We start from the raw sequence: 23144 nt of genomic DNA, 5'->3' as shown, positions 1-23144 counted from the left end.
CAAAAGATTTACAAATATTGAATTCTATGATATTAAATCATTGGAAATATAAGTAAACGTGGTCTGTTATTTTAAATCTATATCTATAAATGAGAATGTTCGCTACGCGCTCCTAGGTCGTTCACCAATTGCTATGAAACTCTTCAATTCTGTTAACATACTACTAAAGTAAATATTGTAAATTATTCAAAAAGTGTTTACGAAAAATTGCTGGTTTTGCGTCTGTAGAACGGTCTGCAAACAAACAAACACTGTGATAATAGAGATTTGGGAATGAAACAAGAATACATACCTAGAGAAAAAAATATAAAATATGTGCCACTAAAGAGCCATTCCTCTTCCCCTCTTTGTCATTAAACAAATTAACGAAAAACTTCGCCGTGCTTGGAAAACGATGGGAGTGAATTTCTTTACCTTCAAGTTTTTTACCTTCAAAAATTTTTGAGTGAAAGCTGAAACCTGACGAATTAGTCACTTGGCATTCATTCAAAGCTGTGGTGACTAAATTCGTGGTTATTTCGCAGAAATTCATAGTGTCAGAGCTAATGGTGTTACCATACGTCATATCTCGATATATTTCCAATCAACTTGAGTGATAGGATCGATGAACAGGGGAAACATCAGGCCATTTCTAAAATTAAATTTCGTTAGCAGGGACCAGCCATGCTCATGGATTATAGCTGGACTCTCAAAAGAGAAAGCAACGGTGAAAATAACAGAGTCCATTGTACGTCACCTTACGTTAATTGTATATATTTCCCTACATACTGAAATATACTTGTAACATCGAAAACTTGCGCGATAGAGCATTTTCATAGTCATTTTCGAATTCAGTGAACCCGTTTCCACGCAAGGAAATTTCGGTCCGGAGGCAAAAAAGTTTTCTTTCCTAGAATTATAAATAAATCTAAAAATGTGTAATTTTTTAAAATTATTTTAATAAATATCGAATCTTCAGTTATTAAATTTCGTATTAAGTTTTGTCTTAATTTTGAAAAATTTTTATATTTAATAATTCTATTTACAAATTTAATTGTTGAAGTCATTATTATTCATGTTTGCACATATACTGACTAAAACGTGTTTTCTTTGATTTTTTTATATTGAAGTTTAACGTCGACTTGTAGTGCATACGAGTCCCACTTTCTACCATTTGTTGTGAAATTTGTTAGCAGTAGCACACCGGTTTAAATACAGTGTAAATGTCTGCATAATATAACGTCTTGGCCGGTTATAGTCATTTAAACAAGCCTTTAAACTCGAGAAACACTGCCTTATGTTTTCGTCGTCACTTTGCGACGATAGGCATCACACCGTCGTTATTCTATGGACTTTAATTTAATCGAAGTGGAAGAACGAATTCCTGGACGACGCCGAAGTGTCTGCACGTAAAGTGGAAAGGAAAGGAAAGAAACCAAGCCAGATGAAAAGCCGAGTCCAGTTCATTAAGTCGTAGTCGGGTGAAAGGTCATTTCCGCGTGGCAAAGTCGACTTCGGTGGAAGAAAACCTCGGCGGAGAAAAGGTTTATTTTCTGCAGAAAGAAAAAAACACCTTTTCCACCAAGGCTTCTTATTCTTCACGGATTTTTTCGGGATCCCTTTCGACTCCTGTCGTGGAGTCCTACCTCGCGCGACCGTCTCTCCATTGTCCATTCCTCAACTTCCGGGTATCGTCGTCCCAGGTATTCCACCAGAGACGAGGTGCTTTCGTTCGGAGATAAGACAACCGCCCGTTTCTTGTCGGGTGGAGGCGACTATTGCCTTCCGCTCTCCTCAACATCTTTCGGAAGCACCCGAATCAGTCGAAGGGAAGTGGAAGAGGAGGTGGAGGAGGACGAGGCGCTTTCTTCCTGCTTATCTCTGAAGTGTGCCACTTTCTTAACTCTGAAATTATCCATTCTGCAATGAAAAAGAAGCGACCATTGTAACAATAGAACTTCATTAAATAAAAAAATATTCCTACTGTCTTAATTTCATCTAAATTGTAAGAAATATAAAAAGTTTTTATGTAAAATTAATTTTAAAATGCAATAAAGATTTATGATAGAAGATTGTAGAAAATGATCGTTTTAATTATAATAAAAATTTCAAAGTCAGGGATCAATATTATGATAAAATCTTTAATTATTAAATATAGTAATTTTAATTTTTCCAACGATTTTTTATGTTCGATATATAATTTAAAAGATGGGTTTATACAAATTATATAATTCCTTCGATTGCCATAACCCAAAATATTTGTGAAAATAGAGAAATTCTAATTAAAGGTTAGAGTATAGCGGTTTGAATTTCACATGGGATATAATGTGTATATAAACCATAGCGAGGAATAACAGATTAATGTATTTATTAATTTCCATTTTGCTTTAACAATTACAAATCTTCAACAATTCAATTGAATTTGGGCTAAACGAAAATTAACAATAAAGATGGTGAAAGCATCTCTTAAAATAAACGGAAAGACCCCATTCGTCGTCTCTGTGACGAAACCCATCAATCGTTGTCTAAATGGAGCTGTCGGAAAATCATTGCCACTAATTGCGATATTCGTCTTAATAACGTTCAAAAATACGTAAATTTAGAAACTTCGTAGTGTAAACTTACCAATAAAATTCCTGCAAACGATGCAAAACTCAGAAAAACTCTTGAAATAAATCACTTAATCGCACGAACTGAAAATAAAACCGCTCGCGACAAATTGTCAGAGTTTTATTGTGAAATTTAATGCAAAACGTTGGGATTTTTCACAGAATTTCATGCTTATTTCGCCTCTCTGTCGCTGAAGAGACGGATTATCGCGGATCATTCCTTGCATGTACAGTATGTAAACGTAACTGCCGAGTTTCGTACCAATTGGTCGAACGTCCTAGGAATGCATAGAGAACAAACAAACATTTCATTCTCATATATATATATATATATATATATATTACTCTAGTTTGTTATTTGTAGCCCCTCTACAAAAGTCATCCATTAGGGGGCACTCAACTACGCAATGCCTCGCGTCACCGTGGGGACACCCATAGGAACAGCAACCATCTCCATGTCCAAATTTGGACTTGAAATGGGGAAACTTTCTGTCCTTTAAGGACCTGGTTCAGTGTCCAATTACAACTGATCAGAGTTTGGCCAACTTCAGGCACAAAGGCATAGTTTGACCTACCTACTGCACTGAGGTTCCAGCTAGGGATTGTATACCGGTTTACCGATAAATTGACAAAAAATCATTCGGTAAGTTTACCGAATGATTTTTTGGAACTTACCGAATTACCGGTAAATTTTTGAAATTTACCGGTAATTCGGTAAATGAAAAATCCATACTAGAAATTTTTATGTAGAAAATATTGTGTTTATAGATATTTGAAAGGGCTAAAGGGACATTGAAAATAAATAATAAAAAAAACAGGTAAGTGTAAGCAACAATATACCTAATTACAGTAGAGACTCGTAAATCGGAACCCCGGTAATCGGCACGATTTTCAGTCGGACTGTGTCGTGCTGAATCGAACGTTTTTGATACTAAATTTACTTCTAAAGTATAATTTTCATGTTTTTATATTCTTCAATATATTTATTTTGTTTGTACAAAATGCAGAAATAATTTTTAACGATACGATAGCCTCGATTATTATTATAAAAATTTTCGTTAGGCTTAAAATCGACGAAAATTCAACACGAAGCGACACGCAACGGAGAAAAAATTTGAACATCGGACAGGTTAATATATTTTTTCGTACATAATCCGTAATCGGAACAAATCCCTAATCTGAACAACCCGTCCCCAATTGATTCCGATTTTCGGTTCACTACTGTATTAATTTTATGTTAGATATTTTTTGTTTAATTTTAATTTAAACTTTCTTGGGTTTGAGAGGCACTGTAAATCGTACAGAAAGCGCTAGTTATCTTATGTGATTTGTGCTCTGCAGTTTTTGAAATTTTTAAAGGTTTAAAATCTTTACAATCAACGCTTTTCTTAAAGAATAAGTAAATATCTTTTTTTAATATTTAAAAATAATAATACGTAAATATTTCACGTATTTTTTAAATTAATAGCAATTTTGAATACACCAAATTATGTATGACAGGACATTAATGCAATATTATTGTAAAATAACATTAAAATTTGAACCTTAAATAAATTTTTTACTTCTAACAACTGTTTAAAATAATTAAATACAAATATTTATTACAAGATTCTAATATTATGCCTTAAAATTGTGCAAAATATGTATTATTCTAACTCTATTTTCTTGGTAATCTTGGATTTAGTCGAATTTATGGACCTGCGCCTGCTGAGGTATGCACAGAATTAATAGAAAATAAATTAAAAGAATTTCAAATTTCTTTGAAAAATATTGTCTGCATAACATCGAACAGAGCTGCTGTCATGAAGAAAACGATGAAATTACTCAATAAAAACCATCAGTTATGTCTTGTGCATGGATTGCAAATTGCAATCATAAAAGTTCTTTACAATATAAGCACATCAGATGTACAGGATGATGATGAATATAATGCTAACTTACTACAGATTCTGATTCTGATAATTCGGACATTGAATACGATAATTTTGAAATAAACCAAGAAACTACTGGCTGTACCGAACTTACTCTACAAAATGCAGAATTAAATTCTTTAATTACAAAAATACAGCAGATAGTAAGACTTTTTAGAAAATCGCCAACCAAAAATACATTACTACAAAAATATGTCAAAGAAATTATTGAAAAAGAACTTTCTTTAATTTTAGATTGTAGAACCAGGTGGAATAGCTTACTAAACATGCTGGAAAGATTTTTATTACTTAAAGATGCTGTCCGAAAATGTCTAATAGATTTGAAACTGGACTTAGATTTCAATGACAAAGAAATAAAATTACTACAAATATAATCTCAAGCCTGCAACCCATTAAGTTAGCCATTGAAACACTCTGCAATGAAAAGACTAATTTATATGTAGCCGATGTTACTTTGAAACTTATGTTGGATGAATTAACCAACCAAAATACATTTTTAAGTGTTGAACTGAAAAAAGCATTAATATATAACATAAAGGAGAGAAGGAGGTTTTTATTCAGACATATTACACTATTTGACAGACCCTAATTTTGTTTTGTCGGGTCAAGAAAATTATGACATTTTTAATATAAACAATAAAGCAACAATAATCAAAAGCATTGTTGAAATACTTTCGATTATTGTTGATAGTAGTCAGAGGCACTTAAATGATCCTGATTTGAATTCCAATTCAAAGTCAGATAACGAAAATATTGATACTTCTACACCTAATGTCGAATTATCAATGAAGCAGAAACTCTATGACCTTATCAAACAAAAAACAGAATGTCAAGAAGTGTCGGTTCCACAAGCAAAAAACACGAAAGATTGGAAACAAATAGTAAAAAAGAATTAGAGTACTTCCACCAAGAAAAAGTACAGGGGAAGTATATTCAAATAGTATTTGATTATTTAATGACCATTCGTCTAACAAGTGTTGAATCAGAAAGGATATTCTCAGAATCTGGATTATTTTGTACAAAAATTAGATAAATTATTTAAAGTCTTATCTTCTAATTTTGAAGTTTCTTGAAAAGTTATTTTTTTTTAAAATGGTAATCAATAAAATGGTATTAGGTACTATATATTATTTCTGTTGTATTTTTATTTTTTTGTATTATTTTATTTCTGTTTCTAAAAGTTATTATTATAGTTTGTTTAGAATAACACTTTAATTTTTATAATTTTTATATTCTATATCTTTGAAATAAAAATGTGAAATGGAAATCAAAATGACATATTTTTTATTGCCTTAATTTTATTTTTCAAGAAAAAATTTATCGGTAATCTACCGGTAAACCGGTATTTTAATTTTCATTTACCGAATTACCAGTAAATGAAAAATTCGGTAAATTTACAATCCCTAGTTCCAGCACTCTTGCCAGTATGTCATTGATCATTGCAGTAGAGTACAGTACCTTTTATGTAACTTGATGGAGGTTCTACCTTCTCCACTATAAATGGGCCCTTGGTTGCTGCCTTGGCCACGATGGGCACGCTTGTTGCTTGGGATCCTGATGTGGCTTCAAACCTACCTCAGGTCAAATTGTCACACGTGCCTCGCCCTCAGTATCTCTGATCAGTACCAATCAATCTCAATGGTACTGTACCTTTCACTCAAGGCCTAAAGTGATGACTGGCTGTCAGAATATACCGTGACTAGCTCGGGACCCAGATGGAGTAGGATCTATAGGAACTCTCCCAAAAGAACCAGTTCAGCCTGGAACATGGATGCCTCCTCGTTCAGTCTGATTGTCGATTTGCATCACTGGCATTACATCTGATCATTAGACTTCCAGCAGTTGTTTATGAATCTTTGTACCAGATGTGCCATGTACCCCCTCATAGAGGACACGTGGCAAATCCATTGCATAGTGTCCATGTGCTTGTACTTCATCCTTTGTCCATGTCTGTTTCTCGGTGTAATAGGTGGACACATTCTGTGCATTGCTTAAACTTTTGATTATTGCTATGCATGAACAACAGGCACTGCTATTCTGAAATACAACACACCTCGAGAAGAACAATGTCTCTACTAGTACAGCACTTTTAGGATAAAAAATACCCTATGACTCTGAAAATATGGATACAATACAATAAAATAAAAATGTGAAAATAGAAAATCATTGGTCAAAAATAATTTTTTTAGATTCTCAGAATGAAAGTACACTAAACAATACTTGGTAGGTCGTAATTCAACAAGTCACATCAAAAAAGTCAAATTATATCTATTATTATAAATAAAATTATAAACTTTTCAAAAGTTAATTAAATACATAAACATACATATTATAATTATCTATACTTTAAATTTCCGATACTTTGATACTTACAATATATGAAACATGCAATGCAATAACGTTGTACATATCATGTTTCTCTAAATAGATTTTATTGAAGAATTGAATTCTAAACACAATGTTTTCTGCTGCAAGAAAATATTGTGGCAATACTGGCACTGTATGCGGCTATATTTTGAAGTGAATTTATCTAAAGCCATAACATTTAAAACACCAAAGTGCAAATCACATGACTTTTGGCACTTAAAACATTACAGCTTATATTTACATCATTTTGATATTCCAGAGAATTTGTAACCTAATGAGCTTTTTACCATTTTATTGTAAAATTGAAATGAATTCATTCACTAAAAAAAGGTGTTTTTTACCTCCTGAAAAGTTTGCTTTTTTGCATACAACATTACAGTATTGCACACTTCATATTTTCTAATAGAAATGCTGGCATGGTATCTAGTATATTGTAAATATTCACTAAGAACATAATTTTGGTACTTTGATAGCAGCTAATTAATAATTATACTTTTGTACTATTAACTATTTTTAAACTCTTCCTACCATGTAGACTTGCATGAAACCAAGATTGAATGATGAGAAATGGATCTTGACATATCAGAATCTATTTTATTTTTGACTTTTCCCAACCTGTTAAAACAAAAAAGTCATTTTGGTGCTATCATACTCGTGGTTTGCTAGGTCCACAATAGGGGTGAGTGAGTTGTGAGGAATGGGATCTAAAATATCAGGGACAGACCAACCCTTCCAAAAAATTTCTAGCTAAAACTGCCAAATTCCAACCCAGGTCCCATATAGTAGTAGGCTGATACCTTAATTGCTTGGCCACCTGGTGATCTAAATATCAGGATCAGACACCTTATGAAAATTTTTAAAAACCTGATCCGGACTCAATCCAAATCCTCCAGAATGGCAGGTGGATAACCTTTACCACTGGACCATCCAGCCAAAATAAATTATTTCATAGAATTTACTGTTTCCTAATTCAATTGTCATCATTTTATGTAACTACAATAATTGAGGGTATTACTGGAAAAATGGCACATTCTGCAAAAGTACAGAAAATGTGTTATTAACAAATTTGGATTTATTCATCATTGATCAGTTTTCTAGGAAACTTTCAGAGTTCAGTTACATTCTCCATGGGTTGTACACCCAAATTAGTAAAATATTGCATATTAAAGTGTGTTGAAATGAAATGAAACAAAAATATTCATTTGGAATGTGCTGCTTTTCTATCAAGTCCCTCAATTATTAATTATCTTTACAGAGAAATAAAAATCAAATTTGTATGAAAGTATGAATTTAAATAATAAAATATTTTTCACTTAAATTCTAGTTTCAATTTCACAGTTTTTAAATATATGACAGGAAATATAAAAGTGTTAATGGATTTAGGTAAAATAAGTAGAGTTGTAAGATTATTATTAAGACATTATTTCGCTGTGAAAATATATCAAGTACATTTATTAAAAAAATATATTTTACTAAATGTTAAAAAGAAATTAAACATACAAAATTTTAAATAGGTAATGATTTATTTGCTGTCTTTGTTACAGTACTTGTAAATATCTTCGTAAAAAATTTCATTCCTTTCTGGCCTCCAGGAATATAACTCAAAACATACCTAAACAAGAATAATTGAAAATATTAAGAAAATTTATAAAAAATATGAAGAATTTTTTATATTGAAAATTACACAAAATAGCAAAATTTTTATATACACATTTCTATAAATTTTTAAAGCTAAAAGTAAAATTTTAATATATAAAGTTTCATGAGTAAGTGATTTTACTTTGAGTTTGTGCAGAGTTCTGGAAACTTAAACATACGATAACTGATGCCCCTATTCACAATCAAGAATTTAGAGTTAAAGTTTGAAGCTAATCAATAAGTATTTATGTACTAAATTGTTAATTGGTTAACTTTTAACGCTTAAGTTTTGATTGTGAATTCCATAGTAACATGTTTCTAGATTATCCCCCCAAAAAATCTAACAGTTAATGTTCAAGTTCTGTCTTTAAAATAAAAATATACCATATTTACTTGCTTATAAGACGACCTCGCATATAGGATGAGGTGTGACTTTAAAGATCAAAATAAAGAAAATTAGATTTATTAATAACAATTCTAATTTTATTTTGTTTAATCACAAGTAAAATATCAAATGAACATAAATGCACACATTGTCCTGCAAAAATTACTGGAATTTTAAACTTTAAGGAAAAATCTTGTAAAATCGACATAATTTGTTCGTGTAAAGCTGGACGATTGGGAACCTTTTTTGCCAATTCTTAACAGTTGAATCTACTCTCTGTCAATTACACTTATGAGTACACTTATGAATTCTAATTTCTGAATAATCATCTGTTTTCACGTGGGAATGAATTAAAACTTATATTGGGCTCCCATGTAATTTTGGAATTCAATTCAAAAGCTTTGCTTTTCCTATTGTTATTCATCTTTACTCCTGACAATATACAAGAACGATTCAAACGACCCAGATAAAATACTTATGTTTTTAAATACAATAGGGTAAGCATCCGGTAAAAATGCAAATACACGGTTCACAAAAATTATTTGCAAAAACGCAAAGAATCTTTCGTTCGTGTGTATAGGACGACCTAAGAATTTGAAGCTGTGATAAATGAATAAAAACCTCGTCTTATATGCGAGTAAATACGGTATATGCTTTTAGAAAAATCATAATGATAAAATTAAAAAATAATAATACAAAATCAAAGTTGAAGAAGCAAACTTAATAATACATAAATAAAATTACAATTGTTAAAAATAAGTTTTAATCTAAAACATTTTAAACAAGCTTATTAAATTCTCTTTTTAATTATTTTCCTAATTTTTTTTTCTTTTTTTTGTATTTTCTGTTTGGTAAAATTATTTTTCAACACTATTTCATTTTAATCATCAAAAGTGAACTAAATTACCACACAAAAGTAAACTAAAAGTTTTTATAAACTAAAATAACAAATTATACTTCAGATATTTATCTAATTATAACACCAGATCATCAAAGTGAAAAAGAGATCCTTGAATCTAATTGAATTTGAATCTATAAACTGATTGCAAACCTTCAGTCTTTAAGAAATCAGCTTAATAACTTTAAATTCCAACCTGTAAAGTTTCATTTGTTACAAAGAACGTTGAATTTTTAATCATTTTTAAATAATTGACACTAAGTAAATGAAATGTGGAACAATCCTGTTCATTACTGTACAATTTTACATAATAATGAGCAAGTGAACCACTTTCCCATTAAAAAAAATAAGATATTTCTATCAAATCTACAAAATAACAAAAATATATAGGGTTATCTCATGATTAATATGATATCATCAGAATTATGCCAACATCTAAACTTCAAATTTTATGGAAATAAAACAGGTTTAACGAAGTTATTCAAAAATTTCCAGTTCAAAAGTAGATTTGAAAACAGAATATGAAGGAAGTAGTGTTTAAAAGTAATTTTTAACCATAAGTTCTGCAATTTTGTGAAAAACTTCCAAATTCAACATTAATCACTCAATTCATCATTACATATTAACATCAATTTTGTTATTCACTCATTAACATCTCACTATTTATATGAATTATTGAAGAATAAATAATTTATGTTGAATAGAAAAACATTCTTAGAATCTTCAATGTTAACTCAGGATATTATTTCTTCGTAAAATGAAGTTTAGACTATTTACAAAAAATTTTTACATTTCTTGAGTCTTTTCTTTTAATCCTTTTCACTACTCCAGAAGTAACAGTTATTATGGTTATTTTGAAGAAAAACTTCTTTTACAAAGGTAAAAAATAGGTAAACAAATTCACAAAGTTAAAATCGATCCAGTGTCAGCCTTTTATTTGAGGTTCTGACACTTTACAATTAAAAACATAAAGAATTCTTCTCACCATATTCTCCTTTTCCAATTTATAACTGCTTCAAGCCCTCTGGTGCATATTGTACCATATGCAAATGATGTGAAAAAACTCGTATCTACCACCAGAGGGCTTGAAGCAGTTATAAATTGGAAAAGGAGAATATGGTGAGAAGAATTCTTTATGTTTTTAATTGTAAAGTGTCAGAACCTCAAATAAAAGGCTGACACTGGATCGATTTTAACTTTGTGAATTTGTTTACCTATTTTTTACCTTTGTAAAAAAAGTTTTTCTTCAAAATAACCATAACAACTGTTACTTCTGGAGTAGTGAAAAGGATTAAAAGAAAAGACTCAAGAAATGTAAAAATTTTTTGTAAATAGTCTAAACTTCATTCTTAGAATCAAAACTTTTGCTAAATAATAAATACTCAATGAAAACTGATAATCATATCATACATGATGAAAGTTGTGTTTAAAGTTGTTACTTAGTAGATAAGAATGGAATTTTAAATGCTGAGTCAGTCAAAATAATTTCTTAAAAACCCTTTAATTTGTTCATTAATTCGTTAATTTATAAACACATAAAGTTAAATAAAATTTAAATTCTATTAAGATATATTATTTTCAATTCAATTACTAAAAGACAAAGAACTTACCAAAAAAGTGCAATAACTTGAAACACAGCACAAATAACTGTTAATAAGGTACTTCTGGCCTGAAAAACACAACTTATCAATTTCACTTTTTAATTTAGTCTATAATTTTGTAAGTGTAAGTTTAACACTTCAATTTCACCTTTCCAGAAAAGTTATTACAACTAAAAAGTGTGCAATCTAGCTACTTCAGCAGCCTTGTTCAGAAAAGAAAAATATAGACTCTGATCAATTAGTCTCACTCAGTCAGAAAAACATAGTACTTATTTAGAGTGGGGATAATAAAGGAATGAATCAATAATACTCAAATTCAATTGGGGTCAAAATAATTTTACTACTAAACACAAATACTACAAATAAAACTACATATTTAATAAATTAAATTGCTGCATTTTGTATTTAAAATAAATGAATTATAACAAAATACAAAAACATTTTAAAAAATTATTATATATAAAATAAATTTTCTTTAATTTAGTTTTTTTTATTTAAATTAAAGTTAAAATGCTGGAGTCAGAGTCGGAATTGTCACGTTTTTCCCGACTCTGACTCACAGCCATGTTAAACACAATAATTGAAATGGACATTGTCATTGGCTTATTTATCCAGCTGTATAACAAATTTCCTGGAATATTCTAACATCTAGAAAAGAAATTATGTTAGCTGCATGTTTTTTTTATTGATGTAATTAAAGAAACATAATAACGTACATAGATGCTTAATGATAAAGCATAGCCAGTTCTAATAATTTTATCTCCTCTTATCATAGAGAATGATTATAATATTAATGCTTTGCTAACTGGCTGAAGATAAAAAATAATTGGATAAAGCAATGAGAATCCAAACATATTGTAAATAATGAAATATGTGAATTTAATTTTAAATTGCACATTTAAAATATACTTTATATGCAACACATAAGTAATGACAAAATGTATATTAGAGTGAAAATTGCATAGTTAAACTACTAAATTTTATAATAAAATATATCTTTAGCATGATATAAATCACAGAGTAAGAAGAGTTGCTTGTAAATAGGCCAAAATTGCAAGCATTTCAAAATTCATTGCAAATATTTAGATTAACTTTCAAACAAATGTTTAATTTTAACATTACATTCTTGTTTATTTGAATTGAATAAAAAATATAATTATCATGTTCATATCAATAAATTTTCTGTATTTTTTAAAAAAAGAAAGTGTATTTAAGATTTAAATTTCAAACCAATTAATTCCTATATAATTATTATGATGTATCAGAATTATAACTATTCAAACTTTATATAATGGGTTGATTAAATCTGTTATAAACAGAAATTATTCAATCAAATATGAGCAATACATTTGAATGTCATGCGTAACTTATTAGTATCTTTATCTTATGTTTGTCTGTTTATAATTAATCAGTAAAATAAATATTTATCATTTTAATGAATTACATATTCTTTATAATCATATATTTTTAAAAAGTTATATTATTATTAAAAATAAATCAGTAATGAAATTACTAATAAATTTGAGAAAATAAATTTTTGAATACATACCCAAAGGGCACCATATAAAGTTAATAACATTGTTCCAAAATATGTTATTGTAAATGGTAACCTTTCTTTAGAAAAAAGATGTTTTAGATGATAGTAAGGTCCCCATAGGAAAGAGAAACTATTTTAAAAAAGTGATATTTAAGTAGCTTATTCTAAATTTTATTAATTTAAGAAAAAACAAACTCATGATTTTAATTTAATATTGCATCTTTTTAATAATATTTAAATCAATAAACATTCTATAAAATTTATCATATGATAAAACACTAATAAGTCAAAAGATAATAAATTTTATATTCAATAAACTTAATTTATGTAGTAGTTTTTTCCAAAAACCACACTCAAGCAAGAGGTTCTTTCATGTAGGAATATGTATTGTGGGTATTTTCACTATATGAAATTCCTATATGCATAACTCTACTTGAAAAAGTATCTCTTGTTGAGAGTGGCTCCCAGAAACACTATTACACAAGTTTTATTAAATACACAAAGAAAAGGAAGTGAGAGAAAAAGAAAAATTATTAAATTTTAAGTTTAAATCATAATTAATGTATTTCCCATTAAGTAAATATAAATTTATTGGTGGATAATTACTATTTACTTTGACTATTTTGTATTCAAATATGAATACAAATATTTCAAATATTTTAAACTTTATATTTAAAATGTTTACATACTTTGTTTGTAAATTGTAATAATCATATTATTGTAAATACAAGTTATAAAAATAAAAAGCCTAAAAATGAATCTGAAAATCTTTCATTTTAATTCTTCAATTTTATAAATAGATGTTAATTGTCTTCAGCTTATTACTCCCACTCTTGTCGAGTCACTGCTGCAGATCGCTTTCCTCTGTTTCACTCTGTTCTCTACCAAGTTCTGATCAATTCCAACCATATCCTCAAACACACTGTCAAACCATTGTCTTCTCAGTCTACCTCTTCTCCCGAGAAGATCCATCTCCATCATACATTTTCTGACAATCCAAAAGACTTCTTTCCACATTTTGAACCACCATAATCTCGACTTTCTAATTTTCTTAGAGATTTTTTCCACTTCCAAAGTCCCTCTCACCATGGTATTCTTGGTCCTATCTCTTCTTGTCACTCAACATGCCCATTTCAGCATATTCATCTCAATAATATCCAGCCTATTTGCATTTTTCTTAGTTGGTAAAGTCTGCCTTGATTGTATGGTAAGTTAAGTTGGTGGTACAGGCTGACTGTACCACCAACTTATAAACCTTTCCTTTCAATCTTATTGAGATTTTTTATCACTAAGAACCTGACTCCTTTCTCCAACCTTGCCAACCTGCCTGTATTCTATGACTGACCTACCTCTTACTACCTGCATCCTAATCCATGAAAGAACCCAAATACTTGAATCTTCCCATCTTAGACAGTTTCTGATATCTCATATTTAACATGCTGTTCATCATTTCCCAAATCATCCACTCTAAATATCATGTTGTTTTGGATACACTCAATCTCAAACCTCTATCTTCTAGTGCCATCCTCCATCCTCTCTTCAGTTTCCTATCTTATTTCAGCACACAAAACATCATCATCATCATACATCATAGATCATAGATCATGATACCTTCAGTCCTGTTAGTACATCCATCATAATAGCAAAGAGCAATGGGCTTAAGCAAAATCCAACAACAACAATGGAAAAGATAACTATAATTTATGTATAAACAAAAAAAACTTCAAATGGTATATTTTTAACAAAAATTAATTACCATATAAAAACCTCTTCCCCCTTTTAAGTTAACTTCTAAAAATAACATGAGATATTCTTTTTTAATTTTTTAATTTAAACTTCCTCTCTTGTTAGTGACTGATATTTTTTGCTTTTTTTGTAATTTTTTTCAAAATTTAACTGATTATATCTCACATACCACAATCTGTTTCAAATATTCTAATTCTGTCAGTCAACTTTGTTCATCTGAAAAACTTTTCAAAAACCTAGGAGAATCAGGAAATCAATTATTGTACATAAATTTTATTTAAAAAAAGGATGGAAAATCTATTAAAATTGTATCATCCATTTTGAAAGAAAACATTATTATAAACATTTTAGTTATTTTATTTGGACAATATTATAAATTTATTAAAATATATTTTTTAATAAGTTGTACTCAGATTATCAGATATGGCAAAATTGTGTATCATATCCATTTTTTGTTCATTCACTACCGAATTTAGATTTTCACACAATGTTTGAATATCTTTCTAATTTTGAATATAGTACATATTTTGATGATTTTAAGAAATGCTTTGTTGTACTGTACATTACAATTTTGCTGATGTATAATATAGGGTTTTATATTTTGAATGTCTTAAATTTTTATAATTAAACAGAGATTTAAATTATTACTATTAAGGGCTAGATTTGCATGTGCATGGTTTTTTTTTCTTAAATGCTGTGATGTTGAAACCTCAATATAAATATATTTCAGACCAAGTAAATCAAATTAAGGTAACAACCTTAATTTGATTTACTTGGTCTCTTGTTTGACAATGAGTATTTTATATGCATTTTCAAAAGTGCATATAAAATATGCAATAATGGATTTTTAATGCATATTTTACAGATTTGACCAGTTTCAGAACTAACTAAGTGCTTTATAAACTTTATAGCTTATTTTCATGACTGCAAATTCTATTTTGTTCAAATGATGTAGAGCCTGTTTCTGATATCAGTGAGGTAAATCTTTCTTCATACACAGTTCATATGAGAAATATCACTCTTCCATCCAATTACAGATGAGCATAAAAAATTGAAATGTTTTTAATTTCTACCATTTTTCTCTTTTTTAAAGCCCCTCAAAAACAAACATGTTTTGCATTGATATGGAAATCTTTTTTTTTTTTTTCAAATTCTCAAAATCCTTTGAATTACTTGAATTAGAATTACACTCAAACCTGTTTTTGTGCGGTCTTTTTTTTGTGCGATTTTTTATACGTGTAATGTGTTTTGTGCAATTATTTTTGTGCAGTATACCAATTTGATTGAAATTCATATACTGCACACAAAAAATCCCACAAATAAAAAATCGTACAAAAATAGATCGCACAAAAACAGGTTTGAGTGTATTCTGTAAATTTTATATTTATAAAATTAATATTATTAAATTTAAATCTTTCAAAATATTGTGCAAATGTTATGTTTAATTAAATATAACATATAATTTCTTATTTTGGAACTAAACATTAATATCAACTTTAATGTTAAATCTATAATTTGTTAATAACTTCATAATAGTGTTTACTCACTTCTTATCATTCATACAGGGCTAAAAACAAAAATATTATTACTTTAGACCAGTGACATGTAAGAAGAAAGAAACTAGGTTAATCCAGTTATCCTCAAATATCTTGTAAAAAATTGTATATATAGAAATATATTCATTAATGATTGATTAGATAACATAGAAAGTTATGAAATTTTATTGAACATGTTATTTTATTTGTAATTGATTTAAATGCACACCTCCTACATAAAGCATTATTTCAATATGTGTTTTGTGATGTCATAATTTTCAAATCTCTTGTCACTTATTTTTGCATGTTTATCAATTCTAATCTAAGTGTGACATAATAGATATTAGTATGACTTGCAGACAGAAGTAAAGTATGTATGCAGTTCAACTTACAAAATTTTAGCATATATGAGTATTATTGCTGCTTTTAACATGCATAATGCATTTCAGGCTTTTTATATGCATATAACAGTGCAAAATGATCTGGCATTTTTATAATACATGCATATGTGCAATATATTACAATTTTAAACATACAAATCCAGCCTTTAGTTATTAATTTATTTTATTTTGGGATTTGTTTATTTGTATTTTCTCTTTTTTATATAAGTAATCAAGTTTAATTCTAATAACAAAAGAAAATACAAATTGAAAATATTTAAAATTAAAATGTATTTCATATTTACAATAATTGTTGAAACTAGATATGATATGATATATTTTAACCCTACAAGAATAATAGAATTGTCATACAATTTTACATCAAAAATAGCTTCTTCAAATATACAAATAATAAATTTCATAATATACAAATTCAAATATACAAATAATAAAATTTCCAAAAACTGGCAGAAAAAATAAATCTGAAATGGAATTCAATATTTCAAATGCATATATAATTTATTTATTTATAAATTTTAAAATGGAATATCCATTTATTATTTATGAAAAAATAAATATTGTAATTATGGAATCTATGATTAAATAACAATTTATTAGAAGAATTAGCATATTGTACTATTTTTCTAAGCTATAAAACTTGACAAATATTCTTATTTTTATAATTACCTGCTTATGACAAATAAACTTCCCATTGTGTATAACAGTGCAAATTTTCTAGCTTTAAATAACAAAACAGGAACATATAATCCAGCCTGTAAATAAAAAAAATTTCATAAATATTTTGTATCACTTATAATTTCATAACATGAACATTTTGTTTAATTTTAATTAATTTATATATGAATTTTCCAACATGCTCGGTTCCACAGAATTGACAAATTTATGACTTTGCAGATTAACTAAGGTCATGTGATAACAACTCAACAATATGGTGAAGGAGCACTATTTACATGCCTATAATGTCTCTAAAGAACTACGGACTGCTAGAAATATATATTAAGCCTATATTAAATGTGGACTGGTGTTTGTGTTTGATATCACCAACACTTGTATCTTTTTTACATGCTAGACCTATGATTAAATGTAAATAAAGAGAGAAAAATCCTACAACATAGAGATTACCAACAATTATAATGTAGACAATGCAAATGAATACTTGCTGTACATCAGTGAAGGGCAACTCTTTTAAATTTATGTACCAAAATTGCCAAATCTATGATGCAAAATTTTCTCAAGTGCCAGCTGAAATTTTCAAAAGATTATTATTTAATCTAGTGGCTAGATGATGCTTTGGGAAAGATAAACTTAGCAGATCTTCCACTAAAACTTGAATCTTGCTTGTAAGTCTTTATATTGCAGAGATTTATGTCTTGGAAATAGAATATTTATTTCATTTTCTTATTACAGCTGACCCTTGATAATCCGACAGGTATGGGAGCAAAGGGGTGTCAGATTACCAAAAGTGATTACATATTTGGCATTGTTTTGCTAGCAGTAGCCTACAATATTCCTACATTTTATGAGTAAAATGCTGCCTAGGTTAATATGGAAATGAAACACCCATTTCAGTTAACTAAAACATGTTTATTAAAAGAAATATGGAAGACAATAAATGTACATACAGCATGTATAGGCATAAATAATACAGTACGTACAGAACTGCTCACGGAAAACACAAGAAATATCTGTCATCATGTAAGAATTCGGTGGGGAGATTCATGTCACGACATCCTTCTGTGCAAGCAGACACGTAACGGGATGGGCACTACGGTGACTTTGACGAGAGGTGCGTCGGACTACTGAGCATGTCGGATTACAAAAGCGTCAGATTATCAAGGGTCAGCTGTATTACTAAAATAGTTGATACTGTTAGTTTTTCTTCATTGCATTTTTTATGTAGTGTGTCTCAATAGTATCACTCTACTCAATAAAATTTTTTTCTATTTACTTAAAATATCCAACATCTTCATTGACTTGTATATTTACTTTTTAAGGTAAGCTGTGGGTTTCATGCTGGAAAAAATTATTGGCATGCCAAGAATTGTTCAGTCCAGATAAACCCAATTCTATCTGTGGCCACTCAGTGAAAAAAAATTTCTGCAACTGCCAGACTTAAGGACTTTCTTATAATTCTGTTGAATAAGAGGGGTGCAAGAAAATCAGTGGTTAATCCTTATATGCAAAAAAACACAATATATTAATATACTGTATATTATATTTTTATTTTAAAATTTTTATGATCACCATATCTATTTCTCATAAAAATTAATATTATTTTTTCTCTTCTGTTCAAAATGTAAACAAAATGTATAAATAAAATAGTAATGAAATATAAAATAATTCATTATTAAATGTCCATCCTATAATTTATGTTATGCTTTGTTAATTTATGTTAAATTATTAAACTTTTTATGTCTAAAATAGAATTAATGAGAAATTACTTATTGTTATACAGTAGTGTCGATTATCCAAATCAATTGGAGACTGGGGTTGTTCAGAAAATCAGTTTTTCAGATAACCGATTATGTACGAAAAAATACATTATTAATATGTATATTAGTATATCCCAATAATAGTATATTAATATATCCCATGTTGAAATTTTTCTCCATTGTGTGTCTCTTTGCGTTGAATTTTCATCGATGTTAAGCCTAACCAAATTTTTTATAATAATAATAATTGTGGCTATTGTATTGTTAAAATTATTTCTTTATTTTGTACAAACAAAATAAATATATTGAAAAATATAAAAACAAAAAAATTATACTTTAGAAGTTAATCTAGTATCAAAAACATTCAATTCAGCATGACACAGTCTGACTGTTCAGTTAACCGACATTTCAGTTGATCACCTTCCGGATAATCGACGCTCTACTGTACTACTTGTTATATTTATATTACTTATTAAATTAATAAGCAATTACTCATTATATTATCATACAGATCAACAGACAGACAGATGATGGAAATTTATAGGTCTACAATTTTTTCAATTGCAGCTCAAAAACATCTCAATACTAAAATTATAGCTTAATCTTAGAGCTGAGAGTGTATAACATTTTCCATGCAACTCCTTTTTGAAGAAAACTTAATATAAATTATAACTTTTACATTATAATAAATATAAATTAAATATTTAATAATAGTTGAACATATTCCACAATGAGGAAAAAAATATCAAATTATTTAATTTAGTTAAGATCATGATATAACTCCATGATTAAAGAAATCATTCAATTGTTATAAAGAAAAATGCATAAAATTAAGACTATATTTAGTCCATATTTAAAATTTATAAATAAAAATTGAAATAATATGTTACTTATGTTATTTGATATTCCTTCACTTTAATAACTCAATTTACTTTTATCATTTTTTTTAGTTAAGAAAGTAATGAAATATGAAGACATTGTTAATTTTAAAAACATTAAGAATAAAAAATTCTGATAAACCTTATCTGTTTATTGATACATATAATGTAAATTTAAAATATCTTACCAAACAAAAACATAAAATTCCCATTGTAATGCATCCAATAAAACCAAAAATTTTTTGTCTTTTACCCTGAAAAATATTTTTGAATTAAAAAAATGTGTTTAAAATTAATAATATAAACTTATTTAAATTAGTATAATTTTTATAAATTATTACATAATATAGCTTTTGTATTATTTATATTACAATAAAAATGGATTGTAAAGATGTCGACATTTACATCTAAGCCATCTAGCCATCAAGAGAAACAAATTATTTAAATTATAAGTAAAAACTGTTGCTTTTTAAACATATATTAAGAATGTAATTTCATTTATTAATTTTTCCAATCATGTATCTTCTTAACTTTGCATTACACAACAGATATGAAAAACAACATAAATTATGTATTCATGTAGTTATGAATACAAATTCAGTACAGTAGACCCCCTATAACACGGGTTCATATAACATGGAATCTTTCTGCCGTGTTATATGAGGGTATACTGTATTTTCATTTTCTTGATAATTGCTGTTGTTATTAAACATTTAAATAATTACTAATAAGTCTTCTGAAATGAAAATTTTGCATTAAAAATTTGCATATTTAATTTGCATATTATTGCAAATTTATGAGAATTACTACTACTTTTCCTATACTATATGAATGACTTTAAATAATAAAACTCCACAAATGGCCAAGTGAATAAAACCACTAGTAGATGGTTATTGGTTTAGAACTCACCAATAGCTTGCCCACATATAGCTGATTGCAGAGAGAACGTTTAGAGGCCGACGGCAATTTACAGATCGGGTAGACCGTGGTTCAGAAAAATTTCATTGAAGAGACGGCGTTTCTTGCTTGCCACAATGTAGACGATTAGGAACAAGTTATTTGACCTACTTTCTAGACTCACTCGACAGCAAGTTTAGAGGGCTTTTTGTAGTTTTGTTGGTGGAAAAGTTTAGATAAAAAATGGATATCGTTCCTTCGATAAATGTTGTAAACGGTACGAATCGACAAAATTATTCATTAATTAATTGCTTGGAGCAAAAATAACAAAATTAAATACTTTAAATTTGTTTTAAATGTTCAAATTTCGATATTCAAATGGGAGAAGACTTAAAACTACAATTAATTTAAATTAGATGCATTTATTTACAATTCGAATATCGTGTCGGTTATAAAACGTTAATGCATTTCGGGATCATTGTAGTTACAGAATGTTCTGTTAAACAAACAAGACAATTTTAATAATTACCGAAATCTTTTTATAGAAATAAAAATATATATATAATAGTAATAATAAAATATTTAAAACTATTTATTTCTACAGTTACAAAAGGTGACAGTAATACGATGTCGAAATAATTTGTTAAAAATCTATTCTAAAGACGAATTTTGAATTAGGTATAAATTTTCTAAATATGGATTTGTTCATATTTTAGGAACGAATTGGGAACGAAATTAAATATCGAAATGGAAAAGGGTCGTCATTAACTGCCGAACAATGGTTGTTGACGGCCTTAAGATTTTATTTCTGGAAGCTTTCGAAATATATCTGGTGACCTTTTCTAACGTCACAAATGAATAACCCGATTGGCCGAATGGCTCTTAAAACAGGGGAGTAATGGCCAAGAAAGTATGAGCCAATGTTTTGCCGAAGTTCGTGTAGAGGGCATTTAAAAATAGATGCTCATCGTCTTTGCAACACATTTTAAACCGCGGTTCAGCCAGCCAATGTCTATAGGCCGTTATGTTGTCAAACGTAAACTCTGTCTCTGCAATCAACTGATAAGAGTTTTTTGGATTTTCTCCAAATGTCTGACATGCATAATGGGGCCAGTTTCCTATAGAAAATTCCTCTTTGGAAGATTGCTCATAAGTTGCATTGCCATATCCCATCAAACTAAGTGAAAAATAATAATCTAAACTCAGCTACAGAATTTTAAGCAAAAACATTTTGGTTAAAGTGCACTACAGAACTTTATATATATATATATAGACCTAAATGATATTATATGAAAAAAATATATGTTTTTATGTTTTTTCAATCATATAAATAAATGAAAGAAATGTGCAAAACATATTTTTTTTATTATTCATTTTCTGGCTCTTTTCACTCTGGTGGTACTAAAAGGGTCTTTTTCCATGCCCATCACAGCACGGTTTGGTAAGGCTCACAATGCGGGCAACCGGAGTGCCTAGTCTCGAGTTATGCGAGTTGTAACAGGAACACGTCAAGAATATCACACAGTATTGGACTCATTCGGTGAGACCATTCCCTAAACAAGTTCAGGATACGTGACACTCTGGACATATTTGTGTAGCTACTCACATAATGCAAGACTAGGCACCTAGGTGGGGAAGGATAGGATCCCAAAACGTCCGGGGGGTTGCACACCCAGATTCAATCTCGGGGCCCTAGAGCAGTAGAGTAAATGCCTAAAAACGTCAGTATAAGATATTTATTTGTTTTTTAATATGGAACAACAGACAACTCCTAAGCAACTCACCAATGCTGGAATCAGAGGATCCTCTTCAGCTTCATTAAAGGAATTGTTATTGTTCTTACTAATAAATTTGTTTTCCGGAAGCTTAGTAAACCAATACGTTATCGATTTTGTACTTAATCCCTCTGAATTCGATTTATTGTTCCTCGAAAGATATTCTTTTAACTGCGAATTCAATTCCGTCATCTTAAAGTTTATTTCCTTTCCTTCTAACTTTAGAAAATAAGTCCTTATACAATCAAACAGTTATTCTATTTTTATGAATTTATAACACGATTAGCCAATAATACATCACAACCGGAACTTGTTTGTTATTGTTTTCCTCTCGCATCCCATGGACATTATGCCTAAAATACGCCCCCTGACGATAATAATTTAAAAAATTGTTATTTAAATATTATTATTATGTAAAATTTAAAATGAAATATAATATATTGTTCTTTATAATAGATGAATAAAATTTAAAGATAGGTAAATAATATAAAAACACTAAATCGATTTTGATTATATAATGTTATAATATAAATTA

At 28.6% G+C, this 23144-nt stretch overlaps 1 protein-coding gene across 2 annotated transcripts; it reads right to left on the bottom strand.

Annotated features, from left to right (window-relative positions):
* Positions 1 to 8390: 8390 nt before the first annotated feature.
* On the bottom strand, positions 8391 to 22935 carry LOC136987392 (uncharacterized). Of its 2 annotated transcripts, none has more exons than XM_067285133.1 (6): positions 22619 to 22935; positions 20126 to 20191; positions 17294 to 17379; positions 12958 to 13075; positions 11418 to 11476; positions 8391 to 8498 (listed from the first exon to the last, which is right to left on the bottom strand). In XM_067285133.1, the coding sequence occupies exons 1-6, from the start codon at positions 22799 to 22801 to the stop codon at positions 8393 to 8395; spliced, it is 618 nt and encodes a 205-aa protein (XP_067141234.1). In that variant the 5' UTR covers positions 22802 to 22935; the 3' UTR covers positions 8391 to 8392. The 2 variants fall into 2 exon arrangements, with proteins under 2 accessions (XP_067141234.1, XP_067141240.1); XM_067285139.1 differs by having other exon boundaries at positions 12958 to 13022.
* Positions 22936 to 23144: the final 209 nt, after the last annotated feature.

This window comes from Centruroides vittatus, unplaced genomic scaffold (genome assembly GCF_030686945.1).
Source record: "Centruroides vittatus isolate TY-2023 unplaced genomic scaffold, ASM3068694v2 contig_1218, whole genome shotgun sequence".
NCBI classification, from domain to species: Eukaryota; Metazoa; Arthropoda; class Arachnida; order Scorpiones; family Buthidae; genus Centruroides; species Centruroides vittatus.
The sequence above is the reverse complement of the archived record's forward strand: the minus strand, read 5'-3'. Positions and strand labels throughout refer to the sequence as shown.